Source organism: Ruditapes philippinarum, unplaced genomic scaffold (assembly GCF_026571515.1).
Source record: "Ruditapes philippinarum isolate M1 unplaced genomic scaffold, ASM2657151v2 ctg1030_1_1_1_1, whole genome shotgun sequence".
In the NCBI taxonomy this organism is placed as follows: domain Eukaryota; kingdom Metazoa; phylum Mollusca; class Bivalvia; order Venerida; family Veneridae; genus Ruditapes; species Ruditapes philippinarum.
In genome coordinates this window covers 166,842-189,339 of record NW_026864618.1, presented here as the reverse complement: position 1 = coordinate 189,339, position 22,498 = coordinate 166,842, and the positions used below count along the sequence as shown (strand labels likewise).

At 31.1% G+C, this 22,498-nt stretch overlaps 1 protein-coding gene across 9 annotated transcripts in view; it reads right to left on the bottom strand.

Moving 5' to 3' along the window:
* LOC132726276 (MICAL-like protein 2) overlaps positions 1-18,153 on the bottom strand; it is a 37,520-nt gene extending 19,367 nt beyond the window's left edge. For 4 of the 9 annotated variants that reach the window (XR_009625171.1, XM_060711580.1, XM_060711576.1 and 1 more), the window contains exons 1-5: positions 11,956-12,240; positions 10,029-10,327; positions 1,918-1,966; positions 1,097-1,238; positions 595-695 (exon numbers count right to left, since the gene is read on the bottom strand). Coding sequence is in view for 8 of the 9 variants with exons in the window: in XM_060711580.1 (XP_060567563.1) it covers positions 595-695; positions 1,097-1,238; positions 1,918-1,966; positions 10,029-10,177 (441 nt within the window). In the remaining variant the exon portion in view is untranslated. Of the gene's footprint in view, positions 1-594; positions 696-1,096; positions 1,239-1,917; positions 1,967-10,028; positions 10,328-11,903; positions 12,242-18,017 lie in introns of those variants that run through there. The other 5 variants (XM_060711577.1, XM_060711581.1, XM_060711578.1 and 2 more) reach the window with 5 other exon arrangements.
* Positions 18,154-22,498: the final 4,345 nt, after the last annotated feature.

The window sequence follows — 22,498 nt, the reverse complement described above, 5'->3', positions numbered from 1 at the left end:
TTTATTTGCCAAAAAACTTACTTACATATTAAAAACATAATTATTCATTAAGCTTTTAAATTTAATAAGAAGGTATAATCTCCCATAAACAGATTAACAGACTCAATTGAACTGCAGTTTGTTGTTATCACATATCTACTTGTGTTTTAATTGATCATAAGGGATCTTTTCTCTTCAGAATTTCGTATACTTCATATACTAGTCTCTTAAGTACAAATGAAATGGCAAGGGGACATAATGGAGACAGACACTGTCGGACATTTCAATATACTACATGTAAACAAATTATCCCAGATCTCACATTTACTTTCAATAACCCATAAAATGTTATCACACAATCATGAAAATTCACTTCTCATTACATACAATTATGCTCTTTAACATTTAGTTCACCATAAATCATTTTAGTATTTCAACCAATCCTGAAAATTCTTTCTGACAGAACACAGAATTTTTTCTGACAGAATATAGAAATCTTTTTTAAATTTTACCTGTATCATTGAACATATATAAAGTTAGAAATTTTGCATATGGTAAAAGGGAAAAACTTTTAAAAAATATACAAGTTTTACAACAAAAAACACTTGTATTTACCTGGTTAGTTTTTGCAGGAGTAAGAGATTTGTTCACTGGTTGAGTTACATTGTCTTTTGTCTTGGCAGATTTGTTGAATTTATTCACTCCAGGTCCACCCACTATAATGTTCATGGTGAAAAAAATAAGAATTATACAAACAGGACAAAAATCACACTAATGCTATAAAGGTCAATACAAAGACTTTCCAACCTTACTTATGGAAGTCAGAAATCAACAGTGTTATTGTGTCAACAGAATTTCACTAATATAAACTTGTAAGATGAGCAGGCAACAATCGTATAGGATTGTCTCCCTTATCCATACTTTTTGCAGAGAACTCACTTATCCCTAAAATTTCCCGCTTGGATGAGACCTGTTAAAGTCTTGCCAAAATTTTCATAACAGAAATCCACTACCGTAAGTAGGCTTAAATTCTACACAAGCTAATGCTGTATAAAACACATTGACAAACAATTAAAGAAGCAAATTCAAAATGTAAAAGTTGGGAAGTTATACATACACTGTGGTTTGTCATGGAAGTAGTTATAGTACTGGGACACATATGTAACAACACTCAGTCTGTCTGGAACTCTTATAGCTACCATATCTGCTGCCTCCAGGAATGCTGGGATACTCAGTTGCTTTTCTGCTACTTCAAAAGCCTTAAATGATAAGAAAAAATTAAATGTTCTTACAATTAAAACTCTGAAGATTATTCAAGTGACTATAATCTATATAAAATATAATATTCAAAACTTGAAGTTGTAAGTAATTAGTGAAGTCATGACTGTAATTAAAAAGCCACTTGAAATTTATCATGTGTCTAATAATGGAGTGAAAACATGTGGTTCATTGTTGCAGCGTTGTAATTTTCCTTTTTGAGCCGCGTCATGACAAAACCAACATAGTGTGCTTGCTACCAGCATGGATCCAGACCTGAGCCTGCACATCCCCGCAGTCTGATCAGGATCCATGCTGTTCGCTATTATTTTCTCTACTTGTAAAAGGGTCACAAACGCACTATGTTGGTTTTGTCGTGACGCGGCTCATTTATATTTTTTGGTATGTAAGGGATATCTGATCACACAGACTTTGTTCAAGGTCAAATATAGGAACTTGCAAGCTATATCTGCTGAGGCAACATGGCAAATTGGTAAACAAGTTGGACCAGTAATCTAAGGATTGCCCTGTCTTGTGCAAGCTGTTGTTTCACTGAGCAAGAGACTGTACACTCATTGCTTAGTACTGGTTGGTTCCAGGAATGGATTTTGAGTTTGAAACAAGATGCATTAAACCCCTTCATTTTACTAGAACAAATATATAAGTAATTTTCATACTTACAAGATCATTATTTTCAAACACATTCTCTTTAGACAGCGAGTCGTAGTCACTGAAAAGGTAAAATGAGAAAAATTAATACTAGAATGTTTAGTTACTCAGATGTTCATTTGACTTTAAGCCCATGTTTGTGACATAAATTCTCTGCCATTTATCAGCCAGCATATTCCTAACATTATTATTAATGTATTACAAGAGTACTGTGTTAAAGCACAAGTATAGATTTCTGCAAATTTTCATCCTACTTTTCCATACAATGACTATCAAGAAGAATGACAGATTGAAACAATGTATTAAGACAATGTATTTGACTCATGACAGATTTAAGGAAACAAACTTGAAAACCTGACATAATTTTTAATATGTTGCTTTAATAATTTCTTAAGTATTATTGAATTTTAATCAGAAAACTGCAAACACAGCCATTAACATTTTCAAATCTCATCAGCCTGTTACAGTCATGTAACATGATCAAGATGCTAGAAAGGCTCAAGCCCACCTGGAACCCTTGATTAAGAGAGGCAGACACTTTTTTACAAAGCCGATTTCATATCAGCCTCACAGTCTCCCTCACAAGATAAATTTTGTAAAATTTACATATGTATTTTCAAAATCTAGAAATTCTAGCTCTGACAGGAAATCTAATATTTTTTATGTTTCAATTGACTTATGAAACAGGATGCCTTTAGGAAGCTACATATTTATACACTATGTATGTAAATGGAAATAATTAAACAGGATACAGGTAATGATATTAGAGGAATTGATTTTATACATTTAGTTTGAACAGCTGTTATTGTAAAACATGTAAATGAAACTATATTACTAACATTGTACAACCACACTACTAGAATTTAATACATGTATATATTACTATCATTCAGTGCTGAATTTCATATAAATTATATATGTATCATGAATAAATAAACTTAATTATTTTTTAGACTTAATTTGAAATGCTCTGATAGATATATCTGTTTGACAACCACTTCTTTTCTTATTTCCTTTTCAACAAATTATATAGGGCTCTTTTCTTTGCAACTTCATGTCCCTTTCCATGCAATACATCAAGGACAATGATAAGCAGAACAAACTGGCATGTCAGTGCCATCTGATCATGGTGTCTTTACTTTTAACTATGTAGTCAGTACATATTCTAAAATTTTCCTTAAAATGATAAATGGTTTTGTTCAGATTCAAATATGGACAAGTCCATTTTAGATATTGACTATTGAGCATGGCAGGGTTTAAAACCCAAACCAGTGAAAGCAAGAAATCAACCTTTATGCAAGTCAAAGGACAGTTCAAATTAAAAGGAAACTAAAGTCTACTAGACTTACATGTGCTTTAGTCCACCTCTAAAAGTATTACCCTGTATATAATGACTACTCTTCAACAACCCTTCCTTGATTAAATAAAACATTGTAACCTCCAAATAAAGACCACTTGTCTGTAAAGGCCATGCTCAGTCCCTCCATCAGATGGAATTTATTTACAGGTTTAACTGTATATGTGTTACAAGTCAGAAAACTAAAATACCCAATCAATATAACCAAAGAGTTGGTTAAAAACTAGGTTAAACTTAATTAAATATTTTAATTGTTTTCATTAGATAAGGCTATCTAAACTTTTAAAAGTGTATTACATCTGATACGAAATGAAACAAACAGGAAATAAACATCTTGTATCCTTTAAGTTCATCAATTTTATCATGTTTTTGCTAGCGGATAAGAAACTATGCCAAATATTTCTTACAAGTAACAAAATGCAAACATTTTTCCTTTTTATTTGAGATTTAACAAAAGTCATGTCACCACTCTGTTTGAACAAACTTGAAAATTTTTTAACTCTCAGCATATTGCAAAATTTATCTGATTATTCTAACATGGGGTTTTCCCCTAGAAATTTTTTAGATACTTCAAGCATCATTTTTCAACATAACTTTTTTTGCTACATGTGATGAATTTCTTCACTTGTCGGGTTTGAAGTCATGTGCCAAGGAGCTAGCAAACAGGATGTTTGGTGGTTAAACTCTGCTGTCCCCTTTTGTCTTAAATAATGCAAAGAGGGGCACCTGAGGTCTTTATTCACCAGTAAAACTGGAATGCTGCCGTTATAACCTTTATAGTCTCTGTGTGATTAAAACTCCCTATCCCTAACATGCAAAATTTTGTAACTGCACTATGCGAAGGGGGAGAGTTTGGGGTTGGTGGGTTGTTTAAGGGAAAGGAATAATTGGATTCTAAAGTACCATGGCTACCTGATCACTAGGCCAGAGACCCCAAGTAAAAAATATTGTTTTATTACACTAAAAACGTACTAGGTATAACATAATATATTTTAAACATATCTGACAATCTTATCAAATTAAATCAAGCCTTAAAAACTTAAAAAGTTGTTCTGATATGAACAATAAGATAGAAAGATTTAAATAAGGAAAGACTAGGTTTCCATATGTGAAACATAAGTTATTTATGTACCAATATAGACCAATTACAAACTCGACAGTTTTCTATATTTATAGTAAATACATTTTAGCAATGTTTTGTTAAATTTCACATCCTAGACTACACACAAATGTTTCAAAACCACAACAAAAATCAGTAACTTTATCTTGTGTCGAAATATTTCTAAATCATTCATGACCGTCAATAAATTGACAAAGACCTAAAAACATGATGAGTAATTCTTTAATTGTTTATTCATCCACCATTCTTTGTAGTTCAATGGAATGATAAGTGGGTATCCCGTAAACAAAGGTCAAAACAATGTGCAAATTGAGCGTAGATAATCTTACGAGGGTCACTGTTGACAAACAATTGTCTTGCTAAAGATGTTTGTCTATATGTGCATCGAAACAGAGATAAAATTAGATTATAGCCATTGTTCATATTGACAATTTTGTTAAAATTTCAGCTTATTTAGGTACCCCTTTGTCCACTTGAACAATTTAATGATTTTACGAGCATTGAATTTAGGGGTACTTGAGTAACACAACACCTTAATAAACCTATATTGGTGCTATAAATCCTTTAAATTACATGAATTCATGCATTTCTTCCTGCATGAAAGCTTTTCTCAATGTCAAATCTATGAATGAAAACTAACTCTTTGAGAACATGATTGTATATTATCATATTAATTTTTCAACCATTCATTCACATAATAATAACATTGAAAGCTAAAAGTTTAATAGAAAAATGACACCTACTGAAATTCTTTAAATATTTCATACGATCTTCTTTAAAGTGAATTTAAATTTAAATGACATAATTATTTTCCAACCTTATTATATTAATAGTAATTGCAATATCAAATAAGGTTGATAATAAACCTACTGAGCTGTACAGGTTTTTTTTATATTTTGAATTTAAATAAGGTCAATATCATTTTAAATTGAAATTTTACATAAAGGAATAACTTTAATGGCACTGCAACTTTTTATATAATAATACCAGTGAAATAAGACCTTGAAATACGTCTTGATATAAAATTCCCATGAAAAACTCAGCCTTCACATGACTTTACAGTTCATACTCATCTTTTTTATTCTCACTTTTCATTCCTAACTCAATAATCTATCATGGCCATGTACATGTTTATCTAACTTCCATGTCAAAGCCAACATAATGTTATTAATGACATGCGTTACTAACTTACTCTTAAGTTTCCATGATATCAATAATAATAAATCCCCAATCCAACTAAAGCCCTGATCCATCCAAATTATGTGATCTGCTAAAAATCCTGATGCATTCCAGTTTCCTGCTTAATACAAAACTGTGATCATCTTAAAACTGGAGACTGATTAAACCAACAACCATGATACATTAACAAACCATAATCCACAAAAAATATAATACAATAGACAATTCATGGCTATTTCCCCTCCCCTGATTCCCATCCCATCCCAACCCCCCCCCCCCCCCCCACAACCTGAGTATACCCACCAAAAAAATGCTAAACCCCTATAGATGTGGGATGGGTGAACAATTACCAAGTTAAAATTGTGCCAGTCTTACTTACAAAATAAATGAAGAATTTTATCTTTTTATCTTTATTTTTGTTTCCTTGTAACTTTGTAAACAGATAGTCGCACCTACATAGCCCCATAACTGCCATACATGTTCTTCAACATTCCCTTGGACATGAGTGGACTCCTTTTGTAGAACCATGGTTCTGACTTCCATGAAGTTAAGAAAAAAATTAATGATAAAACCAACAATATGTATGTGTATATGATAACAATGGATGGTGACTTAGCAAAACCACACCTAAATTTTTTCCTAAAATTAATGAAAACTAAACTTTGCAAACCACCTACATTGTACATGGAAACTGGGGTAGGCCTTAAAAATAAAATAATAAAACAAAGAAACAAGTAACAAAACATAGAACATGACATACATTAAGTTCATATAGACAATGAATTAAGTAAGCAGTCCTGCCTCTGTTACAAACAATAAGGTTTTTATTCATGATCAGTCACTGTTACAACATCCTTCCTATGGTAAATATATCATAATATATGATCTCACAGTAACATATTTACATCAAAATATACAAGCATTTCATTATTGTTTTTAAACTTTCAGTACAATATGGTTTTTTTCACACCTTTGTAAAAATATGTAACTTGTAGATAATAGTTGTATTTGAGTAAAGTACATTGTAACAAGTTGATATGCCCAGCTAAAACCAATCAAAACAAACTGAAAATATGAGACAATCAATAAAGACGGGAAAATTGGAAAGATGGTGGTGACAGTGTTTTGATGACAGGTTCGGTACTTTATTGTACTCATCATACCAATGACCTGCATTTCTGCAGCTTTTGTTTACATCTTAGGTTTAACCGCACCAGTTGCTACCATTATTTTGCTGCCATTTGTTGTATTATAATGTACACTAAAATATGCTTTACATTGGAGGGTAATTCACTACACAAATATCATTTCCAGTACCACTTCCTAAATAAATCAATTTTATCTTTGAAATTAAGCAAATAAAATAAACTTTGAATCATAAATCATTTCACTAATTTCCTTATGACAATAAAACTAAACAATAGCATTCATGAACTTTGCAAGGCAAATATCTTCCCTTTCCAACAAGTACTTCACAAAATAAAAGGGGCATGTGACTTTTCTGGTTATAGTTTCAGAACAATATACCCCCATTCAAAAGTCCAAGGTAGGGGCAAATGAGCTTTGTTGGAAGTTATGTCCAAACAATCTCCAGCACATACAGTTATCTTAAGCAGTCTGTTTCAAGGTCAAATTTTAATTACATATCAGAGTGACATTACAATGTACCATGTAGCATAAACTGCCAACTGATGTTGGCAAACCTGATAAGACTAAATTAAAGTGTGTTAACCAATCAAACTCCTTGATTAAAAGTGGCATGTGCTATGGATTTAATTTAATTAAACTGTCTATCAAATAATCTAAAAGGTAAGATTTCCTTGTAAAGCGGAAAAAGTTGAGGGTGTGTGTATTTTGGGGAGGAGCATTTAAATGGGTGTATACAGTACAAGTAAATAAGGAAAGCCCCCTGTTATATAACTAGCAACAAACATTGCTTAAAACAAAATGTCAATACAATCTTCAACTGAGCTAACACAAATTTTGAACTGATACCAAAGTAAATATTGTGATAATACAGGTATATTTATTGTAAACAAAATTACCATGTTGAGTAGTTTAGCCTGTATACCTTAACAGACTGTTGCACCTAAGTCTGTAATAAAAGTCCTAATCAATGCATCATATATGTGTCTTCATAATTAATGACATAAGGCCATGAAAAATAAATCAATTTGCTTGTACAACAAGCTTTTCATTAACCTAGATTTTCTTGATGACATTTGCTGGGGTTTTCAACTAGGCATAATAGGCAGAATGCAACCAAGATAGATGTCACTGCTAATTTTTTATCACTTAAATGTTTCTTTTATCATATTATAGAAACATTTATCATATTCTAAGGTTATTCAAAGTATAAATTGAGCCGTGTCATGACAAAACCAACATAGTGTTTGCGACCAGCATGGATCCAGACCAGCCTGCGCATCCGTGCAGTCTGATCAGGATCCATGCTCTTCGCTATCAGTTTCCCTACTTGTAATAGAGTTGGTAAGCGAACACAAGTTGGTAAGTGAACACTACAGCATGGATCCTGATCAGACTGCGCGGATGCGCAGGCTGGTCTGGATCCATACTGGTCGCAAACGCACTATGTTGGTTTTGTCCTGACGCGACTCAATTAATTCGATATTTATATGAATAGTTTTCCTTTTGTCTTTATGAAAACAATAGCAAACTTCCTAATCAAATTTGTAAAACTTGCTTTGAATTTTGAAAGTGTCCATTATCACTGACATATTCTAATTACCGTATTCAAAGTTTATATAAGTTCTATTGAGTTTTCTTTCTGTCTATATGAAAACTATAACAATTGTAAAACTTGCTTCAAATTTCATACTTGTCCATTATAAAGGGATTTTTCATATCATAATGATAGCCAGCAGTATAGGGCTTGGTCGGAACTGGTGGCAAGGACGGAAGTTATTGCTGACTAAGCACTTTTACTTTTAACATAATAAATGTCTTATAAATCTTTCAACAGGAACAAAACAATTCATTATTTTTGGGGAAAATTCTTAAATATGTACTGACTCAATAGTACAGACCATGATTTGATGGCATGGGTTACTTAAATATTCAGTTTTTGCCGGTAGGCTAAAGGTTAAAGCTATGGAATATATTGTGGTATCCATTAAAATGTGTTATAACTGTTTCTCTGTAGTAATTAAGTTATGAATGTGTTGTGTGTTAAAGACATAATTTTAAGTAGAGTTCCATAATGCCCTAATTGGTTGTCTTCAATAGTCATTCTCTTTGTAGACTGAATTACTGATTAATTCATCAGAGGAATAATTATTACCTGCTATTACATTGCAGACAGCTATTAAATGTACAAGAAAAACAATAAATCCCAAGAATTAAGAGCTATTGTTTTCACTCATTTTTTTTCTTGTTTTTGTTATAATGTTCCTTAAATTTTACATAGACTGAGTCTGTATTTTAAATGACATATTATTCTTTTAATCTGTTACTGTTGATAAAATATTGATACAAATGCTAAGGTTTAAAACTGGACAGCAGGCACAGTCAGGTTCAGTGGCACTACTGTCAGTCTACAAAACCAGGGCCATCCTTAAAAAAATGTTTGTTTGCAGTAATGCGACCGACTCACAAAATTTGCCCCTACTCAAAATTTTTTTTCATGGTCTGGATAAAGAAAAAAAAATTTTGAATCAGAAAATTATGCCTTGTGCTTTGTTTTCTTTCTTTTAAAGGTTAATGTAAGAAATAAAATGTAGGTCTTATTAAATTAGAATTCAGTTATCAATTTATTAATTGTTACCAGATTAACAAAGCATATATTGTCCAGCATTTTGAAATTCCATGTTTATTTGGGAGTACAGTTCAATAAAAAAAAAAAAAAATCGACCTACCTACCCACCTTGAAAATTCTGGGTCGGGTTACTGCAAACAAACATTTTCTTAAGGATGGCCCAGGGATCAAGATTTTGATCCCTCTAAAATTATCCCAACTAAAATTAGGTTTAAATTACTAACAGTTTTTCAGACAGCACTGGTCATGTGTGATGGTGCTAAATTACACTTTACACATTAAAGAACCAGTTTTCCTTCTGAAATAGGGTATTTTCTTTATCAGTTGTAACTACCCTCTAAACAAAATAAATTACTAGCCATCTTACACAGTGGGTCACCTATAAAAGTTTCTGGTTGTGACTATAAATAAATGTATATCAATTAATTTTGCTGAGATTGCATAAATGAATACAATTACATTCCTCGAGTGTTTCTCACTGTTGAAGTCATAAAATTAAAAAAACCAAAAAACACTTGTTTTGAATCCCCCATACCCACGTTCATTTCATAAATAATGAGACTAATATAGCACAAAATAAGCTATGACAATTTTTGCTTTACATGTAGATTACAACAAAATAAATCCTACTGCAGCCACAGCTGTCAGCCTAAATATACACTGTCACAGGTTATAAACCCTGTTGTACTTACATCAGATCTGGTCGAAACCGATGAATGATAGCGCAAAACGCCAGTCCACTCTTCCACGATGCTGCCATGTCTCGAACCTCCACATCCCTGTACCCATCAGCCATCTTCTTACACCATAACTGCAGGTTTTTCACTTTCGTCATCGCCATTGTTAATTATTATTTCAATAATCCCAAAGTCCTGTGCTTTATTATAAATGTTAATTCCAGTTTATTTACATCAATGCATATTTGGTGATAATCCTCTATACACTATTTTCCCCATCATTGATCACAAATGTTTCAGCCAGCTTTACAGATCTGTAATGTAAATAATAGAACAATTGTTGTAAATCAATATATATATAAAACAGACTATGACATATTATATACATGTGTACGGTAAGTGTTTCTTCATGTCTCACATTTTTAAAGATGATTAACGCTAATTTCTCCAATAATTGCATAAATAACACTTATAAATAAACATAGAGAGACTTTTTTGTGCAAAAAACATGGTCGTCAGTCACTTAAATCCCTATCGCTGGACACAAGCTGACGGTCAAGACGAGATATTTAAAATTATCCTATTGAGATAAAATGCCATTATTAAAAGAAAGGGGTGTATGATGGATGCATGTAATTACTAAGAAGAATCAAATAAAAATATTTGATAAAAGAAACAAAAGTAAACTAGAAAACTCAAATAAAAAATATAACAACATTAAAATACAAAACAACAAAATGATAATCAATGTTCTCATTTAACAGCTAGTATAATCTTTACTACATTAATATTAATAGACACAATTTTTTTACTCCTGGCAAACAAGTTTCAATATCCTGACCTTGACCATAAATATAATTATGACAGTGAAAAAAAATCAGTATATTCAATTTGCTCAATATCCGTGAAACTTTATTTGTTTACAAGTTGAATTACTGGTACAACAATTCTCATGTGTCATTAAAACATCATGTGACACAATTCAATAAATCGTGCTGAAATCTTGACCCTACGTGACCGAACATACCAATGTTTATCTCCGTATCTATATCATATTTTATCTTTATAACAAAGGCGATCTTCACAAGTCAGATATATCTTAAAACAAATATCAACAATATGTGAAACTTGTGTCAAAGGCCACCTCTAGATTAAGACCACAAACAGACAATCTTTCACCAAATGTTGTTAATTAATCTCGACCTTTTGATCTTTTTGTTAAATATTTGATAATTGGTCAAACAAGTAACTTGTCTTAAGAGATAACATGTCTACAAAGGCCTTTCTACAGCATCCCAAGACTGCCCCTTATTGACAGGTTTCTGTGTTTATCAAAATTATACTATTGACAGGTTTCTGTGTTTATCAAAATTATACTTCAATGTAAAATAAATAAAGTAATCATGATATTATGGACACTAGTATTCAGTAAGTAAAAAATTTGTGTAAACTGTAATTTGAAATTTTAGTGAACTTCGTACTTTTTCAAAAATGTCTAACATCTTTAATATATATTTACTTTAAAATTTAATTACTAAACAACTGTATAATTTCTTGAGTGAGAAAACCTTCTAAAATAATTTTGTAAAAATATTCACTTTTCACCACATATAGGAAACCACAAATATGTACAGTATGTATTATAGATAATTTATCAACTGTGTGTTTCTACAAGATTTCAGATGTTAAATAAAAACATGTTTTAGATAAATTTCAAATATTTTCCCATCAGAAATTTAAATATCATATTTCAATTATAAAAATATCTTATCAAGAACTTTTTATAGAGAAATTTCCTAATTATCTACTTTTTCAACTAGACCAAAAGTACTTGTAGATTTATACATCAATTCAAAATAATAAAACAAAATAATTAATTTCTCAACCTACCACATTTAACTTTCCAAATTAATAAATCTTTAATGTTCAAGTTTAAACTTACTAGTATTAATCCTAAAGGTTCCTAGGCATATGATAGTGATTCACTTATATTCCACTTACTACAGGTATACTACAGGTATTACCTTTTCTTTCTAAAATTTCTATATTTAACCACAAAACCTCTTCCTGGTTTTTCACACTGTGTTTATAAACAGCGTGGTGTTCATAATCCACAACCGGTAAACCAACATTGCCAAATACTATACTTAGTCTGTATTGAGCTAACGCATGACTAAGTAAGATGTGACAATATGTATTTCGCGCCAAGTTTTATCCTATCGTGACGTGACAAAGTTATTATACAGTATCAGTCTATTTAAAGTTTATTCTATTTATGCCAGGTATTGACGCAATGCATTACGGCCAAATACAGGATAACCACGATCTATGTTATCACTTAAGTCAATATATAAACAAATTTAAACATTTTCATTACTGGACCATGTTTTTAAACAGTTATTCTAACATCAGTCATTTCAATTTATCAATGGGTATTTACAATGAAGTTTATAAATTCAAGAAAAATTAATTGAATTTCTGCAAGGTTTTCCTTCATACCTTCTTTTGCTTTTTTTAATTTAATACTTTTCTAACTTTTTCATATAACAGCATACAGATTAATGAAATGAAAACAATAATGCATAAACTTTTGTTCAAAGAACCTTGTTTAAACTTTTAACCCTTAAAACATGCTCTTTCTCTACTTGTTATGGAGTTTGTAAGCGAACAGCATGGATCCTGATCAGACTGCGCGGATGCGCAGGCTGGTCTGGATCCATGCTGGTCACAAACCCATTATGTTGGTTTTGTCATGGCACGGCTCATATCAGATTTAACTGAGCAGTCTATCCTGGTTCTTTTCTGTTATTCAATTTTTGTATTAACACATTATTATTGGAAACCCTTTAACTTTCAAACTCATGCAAATCCATTACAAAAAATCATCAGGTAAAAGGGTTAAAGAACTTGTCATGCTCACTGAACAAATAATACTCAATTTAATAATAGGTTCAGTATTTGTTCTAACACAATTCAGAATGTTTTTCAATTAGGCACCCTATATAATATCCTATCTTAACTTTACCACAAAACATATCTCCTATAATTTACTCAAAAGTACATTTACAATAGAAATTTCTATATGCCTGACTTAACTTAAAATTCATGATGTTAAATTGATAAACAGTGATACGTCAGTTTAGATGGCATAGTGATTATTAAAAGTAGAATTCTAACACTATCGAAAATTTTTCTATATAAACAAAGAAGGCCCGAAGCGTGCATTATTCTACAACAATGCACTCGCCGTTCTTATTATCTTCCTGTGTATTTTCACATTGAGGGCGCCATTTTGTTTGAAAATCTGATAAATAAAAAAAAAATTTTTGTCGAATTTTGTTGTGAAAACTATCTAGAATGAAAGAAAATGGTCTAACTAAGAAAATGAATCCGGACACCAATACCTTTAATTCAGTCGTTAACGCTGTACAGACGTTTAAAGTGTTGTTTACGTGACGTCACAATGTAGCGCCAAACAGCACATGCAAAAAAATCAAGTCAAGTATGCTATTTTAATGTCGCAAACGAGTTAAGTTTTACACTTATTTCACTTTTAATAATTTGTATTTCGTTTGAAAAATTATAAAGTGAAATAAAAGAAATAAACAAAGTTTTAACAACGTTTTCAAAATTCGTTTTCCTCAAAATGTTTCTACACAAGGTAGATTTAACGACAGTTTTTTTCCAACCCACGGGAACAGCCTTTAAAATACATGTACATATAATTTTTAAGAAAAAAAGGTTCAAATCTACTATTTATTGCCTGCAAAATAACATGGTCTCAAAAAATATATTTCCAAAAAATCAGTGAAATTCTAGAACAAAATGCTCAAATAATTACATAATATAAATTCAAAAACCCTTATAAAGTAGCTTCTGTCAAATTCAAAATCACTAAATCTGAGGTCTAGAGATGCTTTGATTTGATCCCGATAGTTTTACAATAAATTTCATGCCTCTGACGTGTTCTATGTAACACTATACAACGTATAATGACTTTACACTTGTAGGTATGATGTGGAACATGATGCGACAACAATAACTCCCTTTCAGTCTTTACTAAATTTAAGAACATGTCATTTTGTTACTTAAGTTTCTTATAATTTTTGTTGTACGTAAATTATACAAAAAAGTATATTCAACAGCAAACTTTTTTTTAACAATTTAGTTCATCGTATTTCATGCTATATAATTATAACAAGGCAGAATCAAATACAGCTATATCCCCTGCTATTGCAGATATAAATGTGGATTTATTAATATTTTGGCATACATTGACCTTGGGATTAAGACCTGGCAGTTGTGCTGTGCTCAATCTAAATATATCATGTCATGGTAGTTATTATTTTGTAGGGCTCTATGTGTGACCTTGACCTTTTGGGGGTATGCACTGTGCATATTTTGTCATGATGGCAATAAAAAAGGTACTTTGAAATTTTAAAATAGTCAGCCACTTTTACAGAACATGAAATGTGGACATTTTGCATTTGACCTGTATGTGTGACCTTGGCCTTGGGTGTAGCAATCCAGTTGATGCACAATACACATCTTGTCAAAATGCAGGTTTTTTTTCCAGGAATATGACCCATACCCATGGAATTGGGAATTTCAGTGCTGTTTTGTTAAAAATTGGGAAAAAAACGCATGACTTAATTGGAGTGATTAAAGAATCAATGTCTAGGATGGCATCTTCAAACATTTAAGCACCATAACAGTGAAGTTTAGCCCTTATTTTCAAAGATTTTAGAATTTGTAATTCAATATTTTTATTTTGTAACTTTAAATTTGGAAATTTTCCCTGTGGATTGGGAAAATAATATACTATTTTCAATTGGGTTCTCTGTCTAAAACATCGTCATCCTCATTGTGTGACCTTGACCTTGTGGGTAGCAACATGTTGCACACTGCACATCTTGATAAGGTGGTTGTTAATTCTGCCAAGTAATTTTAAAACCTTCACAATAGTCAATTAGTTATGGAGCTGACATGATATGTGGACTTCCTAACATCTGACTTGTAAGTTGGACTTTGATTAAGCAACCTTGTTATATTCTGCACATCATGTCAAGGTGGTGATCATTTGCACTAAAACATTACAATACTGAATAATTGGTAAGTTATAAAGCAGACACTTAATGTTGACTTTTAAACATTTGACCTTTAAATTTGATCTAGAATTTGAGGGTAGTGGCCTGTTTGTTGCACCAGGGTCTTTCAATTTTCTATTTGAAAGACCCTGGTTGCACTCTCGGCCTCTGCACATAGTGTCATTATGGTCATCATTTATGATGTGTTATTTTAAAATCTTTTCAGCAGTTTAAACATCATGGAGCTGGCATAGAAAATGGACTGTTTTATATTTATACCTTTAAGTGCGACCTTGACCTTTGGATAACAACCTGCCTATTTATCTGATCTTGTTAAATCATATATAACAAGGAAAAAAAATTGATTATAACAGGAATACCTTTCTCTTAAAAAATCTTAACATATATCAGTATACCAAGTTCAAGTTCGAAAAATAACACTTAATAATAAAGTGGAAATAATATTTAATTGCAAAAGCAGAATTTCCTTTAAACTTCCTATAACAATTTTATAATAATTTACATCACTTTAACATTCAATTTATATTTTCCCTTCCCCTTAGCTTCTAAAATCACTTCTGTTATATTTAGTGTCTTCATTTGTATAAACAAGAGAGCTGTAAGGGCCCTAAGTCACTTACCTGGGAAACCAGGCAAGAATTTATTATGGTCAATAACATTATCTAAAAGATGAACTTCTTCAGTGTTGTTTTCCACCTCACTTTTCAGGGGAATAGTGGCAGGGCCCATGGACGAGAAAAATGCATCATGGTGGGAAAAAAAATAATTTAGAAACAGATTAAACGGTACATTTTATGTCAAAACAAACAATTCTGTTATCTTTTTAAAAAACGACCATGTGTCTCTCTGTCCCACTTCGTGATAAATGGATCTCAAAAAAAAGAGAGAGAAAAAAATAGAAAATTATAGGTCTTTTATATATAGAAAATAAAGCATTTTTTTTTAAATTTTTGTAAATATCAGCTTGAAAGTTAAGCTCCAGACAAAAATAGTTTGAAGACTATTATAAAGGGCAGTAACTTCAATCTCATGTAAAGGAGTTATGATACTTAGCCTCAACCAGATCTATCTAACAATGAAGTTTCAAGTTGGTACTTCCAATACCCCAAACAAGCAAAGCCTATCAACTGGATCAATGGACAAACTGTTTCCAGTAATATTATTATTCAAGGGAGGGATATAAAGAGAGTACATCATAACATGCAAGTAGAAAACTGGAAACTCCCAAGTTTCATCTAAAACTATAAAGGGGTAACTTAAAGCTTTCATTCTAATTTTAACTCAGCAATCTAATTTGTTTCGTGAACTAAAATGATTTAAGCAAATTTTATACAGTTTTACACTGAAGAAGTGTTAATCTCATTAAATTTTATTATATTCTAATGAGCACATGCAATCCTTGTTGTCCAATATCATAAGAATGCTTGTTTCAAACCAAGTTTGTTCAATCAAAGGGTAGTGTTGCAACAGTTAGGAAGGATATTATTTTAGTAAGAAGAAGCATGGGATGGGAGTAGAGTATCTAATTCAGATATCCTGGGATTTAATGCCAACACAGCTGAAATTCTCTTTTAACTTACAAAAACATAACCTAGTGTGATTACTCAGTTAAGGCACCAGTGTTTGGTATTTTGGTTGTGTTTTTTTTTCTTTTCCAAAACAACCTGTGGATTTTTGAAGGGTTTAAATATGGCATGATAAGTCAGAAAACGGTAAAAACTGAAAACAATTGAGACTGCAACAAAGCCCCATATTATATTTAACATTTAAAACACTCAAATATTTTGGGGAAAGAAAAATTCAACAAAGTAATACTCGTCTAATTTCATATGGTTAGAAGCTCTAGTCAATGAAGAAGAATTTACTGACATGCAAAATTTGTATTGTACATCAGCAAACAAAAACTTTAACTTTGACTAATGTGTGGGATTTCTATTTATTAGGAAGACTTGTACTAACAAATGAAATAAAAATAAAAAACTGTCTACGGACGAATATAAAACTTTGATAGAACAAAGTTAATAGGTACCTGTCCAGCATAACCAAGTTTTCAATGTTGCTCTTTTACTTTACTTTTTAATTGGAATATAGGCTTGAATATAATTATAACACCTTTTCTCACTTTTATTCAAAATTTCCTAGTAGTTTTCCAGACCTTTTTTGATCTTTAATATAATTCAGTACCAGTAAGAACTGTTAAGATGATTTTATCAAAGAAATAGACCTTTGTCGTCTGCAAATATATTGTAACGTGGAATAGGGCATCAGTTATTGCGCTTGGGCATTAAAACTAGAATTCCCCAGGTGTTGCATATTATTAAATGTCGCAAGTTCTCTAGGGTTACTTTAACAGTTTAACAACAGGAAAAAATTAAAAACATATAAATCTATTTTAACTGCTGTGTTACATAGAAAACAACTTTCTGTCTCTCTGATTGCTGAAGTAACATAGATCTGTAATAGATGACCTCCTGGTAAAAATCACCTGTTCTGGATGAAAATGATAAAGGCCCGGAAAACTGCTAGAGGCCGGAAACAGCTAGGAAACCAGTAGAGCTGTCATCAATAGAGATGATATCGATAGAGACAATATTGATGTATTGTTGATATTTTTCTGTCAATTAATAATCTACAAACATTTGAAAAATTCCATACTTTTGAATAATTATTTAACAGTCTGTATCGACTACGAAAATTCAACAACAAAAAGCATGTGGTCATGTCTAACACTAAGCTGTTTTTACACAAACGCAAGATATGTGCAACGTATCCAAACAAATTGTGCAGACGAATTTTTTGAATATCCGAATTGATATTAGTTGCATGTGACACTGCCTAAATAAAAGCACATTGGAATGAGTCAAAATTAACAAAAGTGGTAAATAAATATACTTACTTATAAAAATTTCCGTTGTTTAAATCTAAAACCAGTAGAAAAAATACAACAGAATAAACCTCCAAGTTTAATACCCTGTCTCGCTCAACTCCTGTCTATTGACACGGTTGAGAATTTGACATGAGCTATAGACACGTGCGTAGAATGGGTATTACTTAAGGTATAAACACACCAAATTTTTATGAGTATTTATCAAGTATTATTCAAAAATGCTTTGAATCGTCGTTCAGCCATGAATATAGAAATGATATTTAATTTCTTGCCTAATACCTATATTGTATTGGTCAACAAATAAAGCCAACACAAGGAGAAAGATATTAAGTTTTTTTTCTTAAAGAGCAAGTTTTGGAAAGAAAACAAAATATATTCTTATTTAGATTAAATCAATATTCGGAATTGACATGCAGCAAAAATAATGAAATTTACTGTGGTCATCCTGCAAGAGCATAAAGACTGGTACTGAGTTCGTAAATTGACAATGGTATTTTTCAGTTATATGAATATGTTAAGGGTACTTCATATTTCATTAGAAAACTATAAAACATTACAAATATTTCAAATTCTACAGAATCATTTTTGGTAACAATGGATTTGTCATTTTTGTATAGTAATATATCCCATACTGATGGAATCAAAGCATGTGAATACTACCTTAATCCACGGATTTATATTATAATTAAGATTCGTGCTTAATAACCACATTCAGTTGCAGACATTTTACATCTTATTGAAATAGTGCTCACAAATAACAAATTCCAGTTTGGTGATAATACTTATAAACAAAACTTAGGAACAGCTATCGGCACTAAAATGACACCATCTTATGCTTCTTTATTCATGGGAAAATTTGAAATGGACTTTTTAATTGCATGTGAAAAAAACCTTCAAATGGCTGCAATTTCTTCTCATTTTGGACCACAGTGAAGAGCTTTTATTATTTTTTAATGAAATTAACAACTATCACAATACTTTTAAATTTACTTATAACTATTCCAAAACAAATGTAACCTTATGTAAATTTTCTTCATGCCATCCTTTGAATAAATACATGTACATACTGCATGGTTACCTCTGAAGTCCACCGGTGTCGTGCTTATACATGACTTATTCTTGTACGTTGATATATCAAATCATTTTTCAAGGAACGAAAACATAAACAGGTCAACCAAAAAAGCAAGCTAAGCCCTCAGTTCATCACGTCATGATATAAACTCAGAATCACTTAAGGCCATGGCATATAAGACCCCTTGTTCGACCAAAACTAGAATATGCAGGAAGCTCAGCAGGGGTCCAGACTCCAATTTACAAGGATTGGGTAACCTTTATTTATCTTAAGCTAAATTTTGCCGATATTTTACGTTGTACATGTATTTCCCTTTATGGCATAAGGGCGTCTGGAAGTTGGGGGTTCCGTGTTCAAGAACAATAATCAAAGCCAATGGAATTCAATACCAGCCATCATTAGCACAATAAGAAGACAAAGTAGAAAAATAAGCTTTTAATGTATCGGAAAAAAGATATATATACGTGTAAGATCATTTTTATGTTAAAATATGGAATTCTGCTTAAGAGGGTGCTAGGGGGCGTAGACGCTAACTTACACTTTCCATTAACAGGCGCAATCAAACTGAGCTTGCAAAATTTCCAATTTTGTCGTTTTTTAGCGTTTTTCTTAAGGATTCCGTTTTCTCTATTTTATTTGAGAAAGTCTGTTGTATGACATTACAATTATGCATATAATGATACTTTATGTTTTTCGGGATAAAGGTGTTCGCTTTTATTCTACGTTTCATGTTAAAATTGAGGTATCTTTACATTACATGCTTATCGGTGGACAGTGAAATAATATTTTGATAATTTCGCAGCGAAATTATCAAATGTATATGTCAATGTATTTGAATGTGAAGACAAAGAATAAATCGTAAATGAAAGTAAACTTCGTCTCAAAAACATTCCAAGATGAAAAACAATATATTTTTCAATATTATGGGACGCACATACATTAAATATTTCTATACAAAGCAATTTGCGAATATCTACAAAATTATTTTTCCACATCAACAATGCAATGTCATACACTGTATATGTTTAATCATTTCTTTAGTGATATTTCAGCCATTTAAAAAAAATTTCAAGACAATCCTAAATCCTTTTATTATCATCATATTTTCTAAAAAAAAAGTGATCATGTGCATGTTTATTGAAAATAAAATTGAAATAATTGAATTGTTCAAGTGTCGGGATTATCTATGGGCCGGAATTATCTCTCGAATCAGTACTTTTGTCAGGTGCGTATTTATCTATATGATTCTATAAATTTGTCAAAATTAACGTAAAAAGATAATTGTTAGGTTGTTATATATAATTTCTTTGTCATATTTCTTTATTCAAATATCGTAAAATGTGATAAACAAGGTCATCAAGGAAAGGTGGCGTTCAATGAACGCAACCCCAAAACGACCCAAGTTTAAAAGTTAGAAGACACATGATTGTTGAATCTAAAAAGGTAAAAATTAGTATTATCATCCTTGTCAGAGTACTGCACAGAAACCCAATCAGGCTTAGCCCTAAGTCTCTATTCTTGTGCATTTGATCTTTAACATTTTTATGAATGGTATTTTACTTTATAGATAAGTCCACCCTTTTCAATCACGTAGATGACTTCGAAAATACTTTAGCCTTCTCCAATTCAAACCAAGATGACAGTACTGAAATATATTTTATAAATGAAAGAAAAATACTTATTAACTGGTTCAACATAAATAGAATGCAAGCTAAGTCTGACAAGTTCCATGCCAAAGCTCACAAGAAAATTACAAATGGACACTTAAAACAATTTTAAATTGATAATGTAATAATATATTGTGAAGATTGTGTGAAACTAATTTTACTTAATACAATTAACATGTCACCAGATTGTGTAAAAAAGCTGCAAATCAATTACTAAGTAAATGTGCTATTGAGAATAAGGATTATTTTTTTTTAATTCAGAGTCTTTATTTGTTATTTATAAATATTTTATTTAGTTATCCCTTGGTCAGGCATTTTTGCCCTGAAACATACACCGACAAGCTTGAAAAACTTCAGCATAGAGCTCTAACAATACATGTACTTTTCAATTATTCTAATTTTATACATGGCACACATTTTAAAAAGAAAATATTCCTTCTCTAATACTATCCGCAAGGTTGAAAATAAGAAAGAGTTTTGGAGAATGATCCAGATGGCACAAGCTGTTAAGCAAAATGTGCTACATGTATGCGTATGTGATCGAGTTTTCTGTTTAATGTTGCTTTTCATCCTCTTTTAGCTTTTTTAAAAACTTCTTCTTATTTTTTCGTCAATAAGACTGTGCATGCAATATCTTTTTAATTATTTTTTGTATGTTAAGCTTGTTATCCTCTTTGTCTTTTATCTAACATTCTAACACTATCTGAGATTGCTCTTTTATAAACAAAGAAGGCCGTAAGCGTGATATATTTCACATTCTAACACTATCTGAGATTTCTCTTATATAAACAAAGAAGGCCGGAAGCGTGATAAATTTCACAACAATACACTCGCGGATTTCGTTTCCTCCCTCTATATTTTTTTTTTGGATAAATTATAAACAAACAACTTTTTGTTTAATTTTGTTCTGAAAACTATCTAGAATGATAGAAAATTGTCAAAGTAAGAAAATCAATTCCGAACACCATATCTATAATATAGTCATTGACGCTGTAAAGACGTTTAAATTGTTACGTCACGTTACAATGTAGCGCCAAACAGTCAGCGCGTGCAAAAACAGTCAAAACTAGAACGCTATATTAATTTCGCAAACCTATTATATTTCACATTTATTTCACTATAAATACCCTGTATTTCGCTTGAAAAATACAAAATGAAATAAAATAGACACACACAAATTTTATCAACTTTTTCAAAATTCATTATTTTCAAAATGTTTCTTCAAACGGTAGACGACATTTTTTTCAACCCACTGGAATAACCTTTAAAGAGCGTTTCTTTTGGAAACCCTGGGGGACAAATTTAACCACCAAATATATTGTCCAACTATATTTTTTCTTGTCGTGTTAGAATGGAAATAGATTTTAATTCTTCGTGCATTATAATATAATAATGCACGGTTTTTCGTTAAAATGCTTTGTAATAAATCACTCAGGCCTATCGGCCTTCGTGTTTATATTCCTACGCATTTGAACTCAAAACCGTGCATTATTCTATAAGAATGCTCTCAGAATTGATATCTATTTCCTTTTTTTCATGAAGTTTTTACTTAAGTTAATTAACATAACATTATATTCACCTTAATTATTACAGAAATTGATGAAATGTAAGAGATATTTTTACAAAATACTTAAAATTCTTTGGTAACCATGTACTTGCCCAATATATGTTTGTATAATATACGATTTGATATGGCTATGAATATTATAACAATAAATGCTTAATAAGTATTATGTTAATATTATGTAATT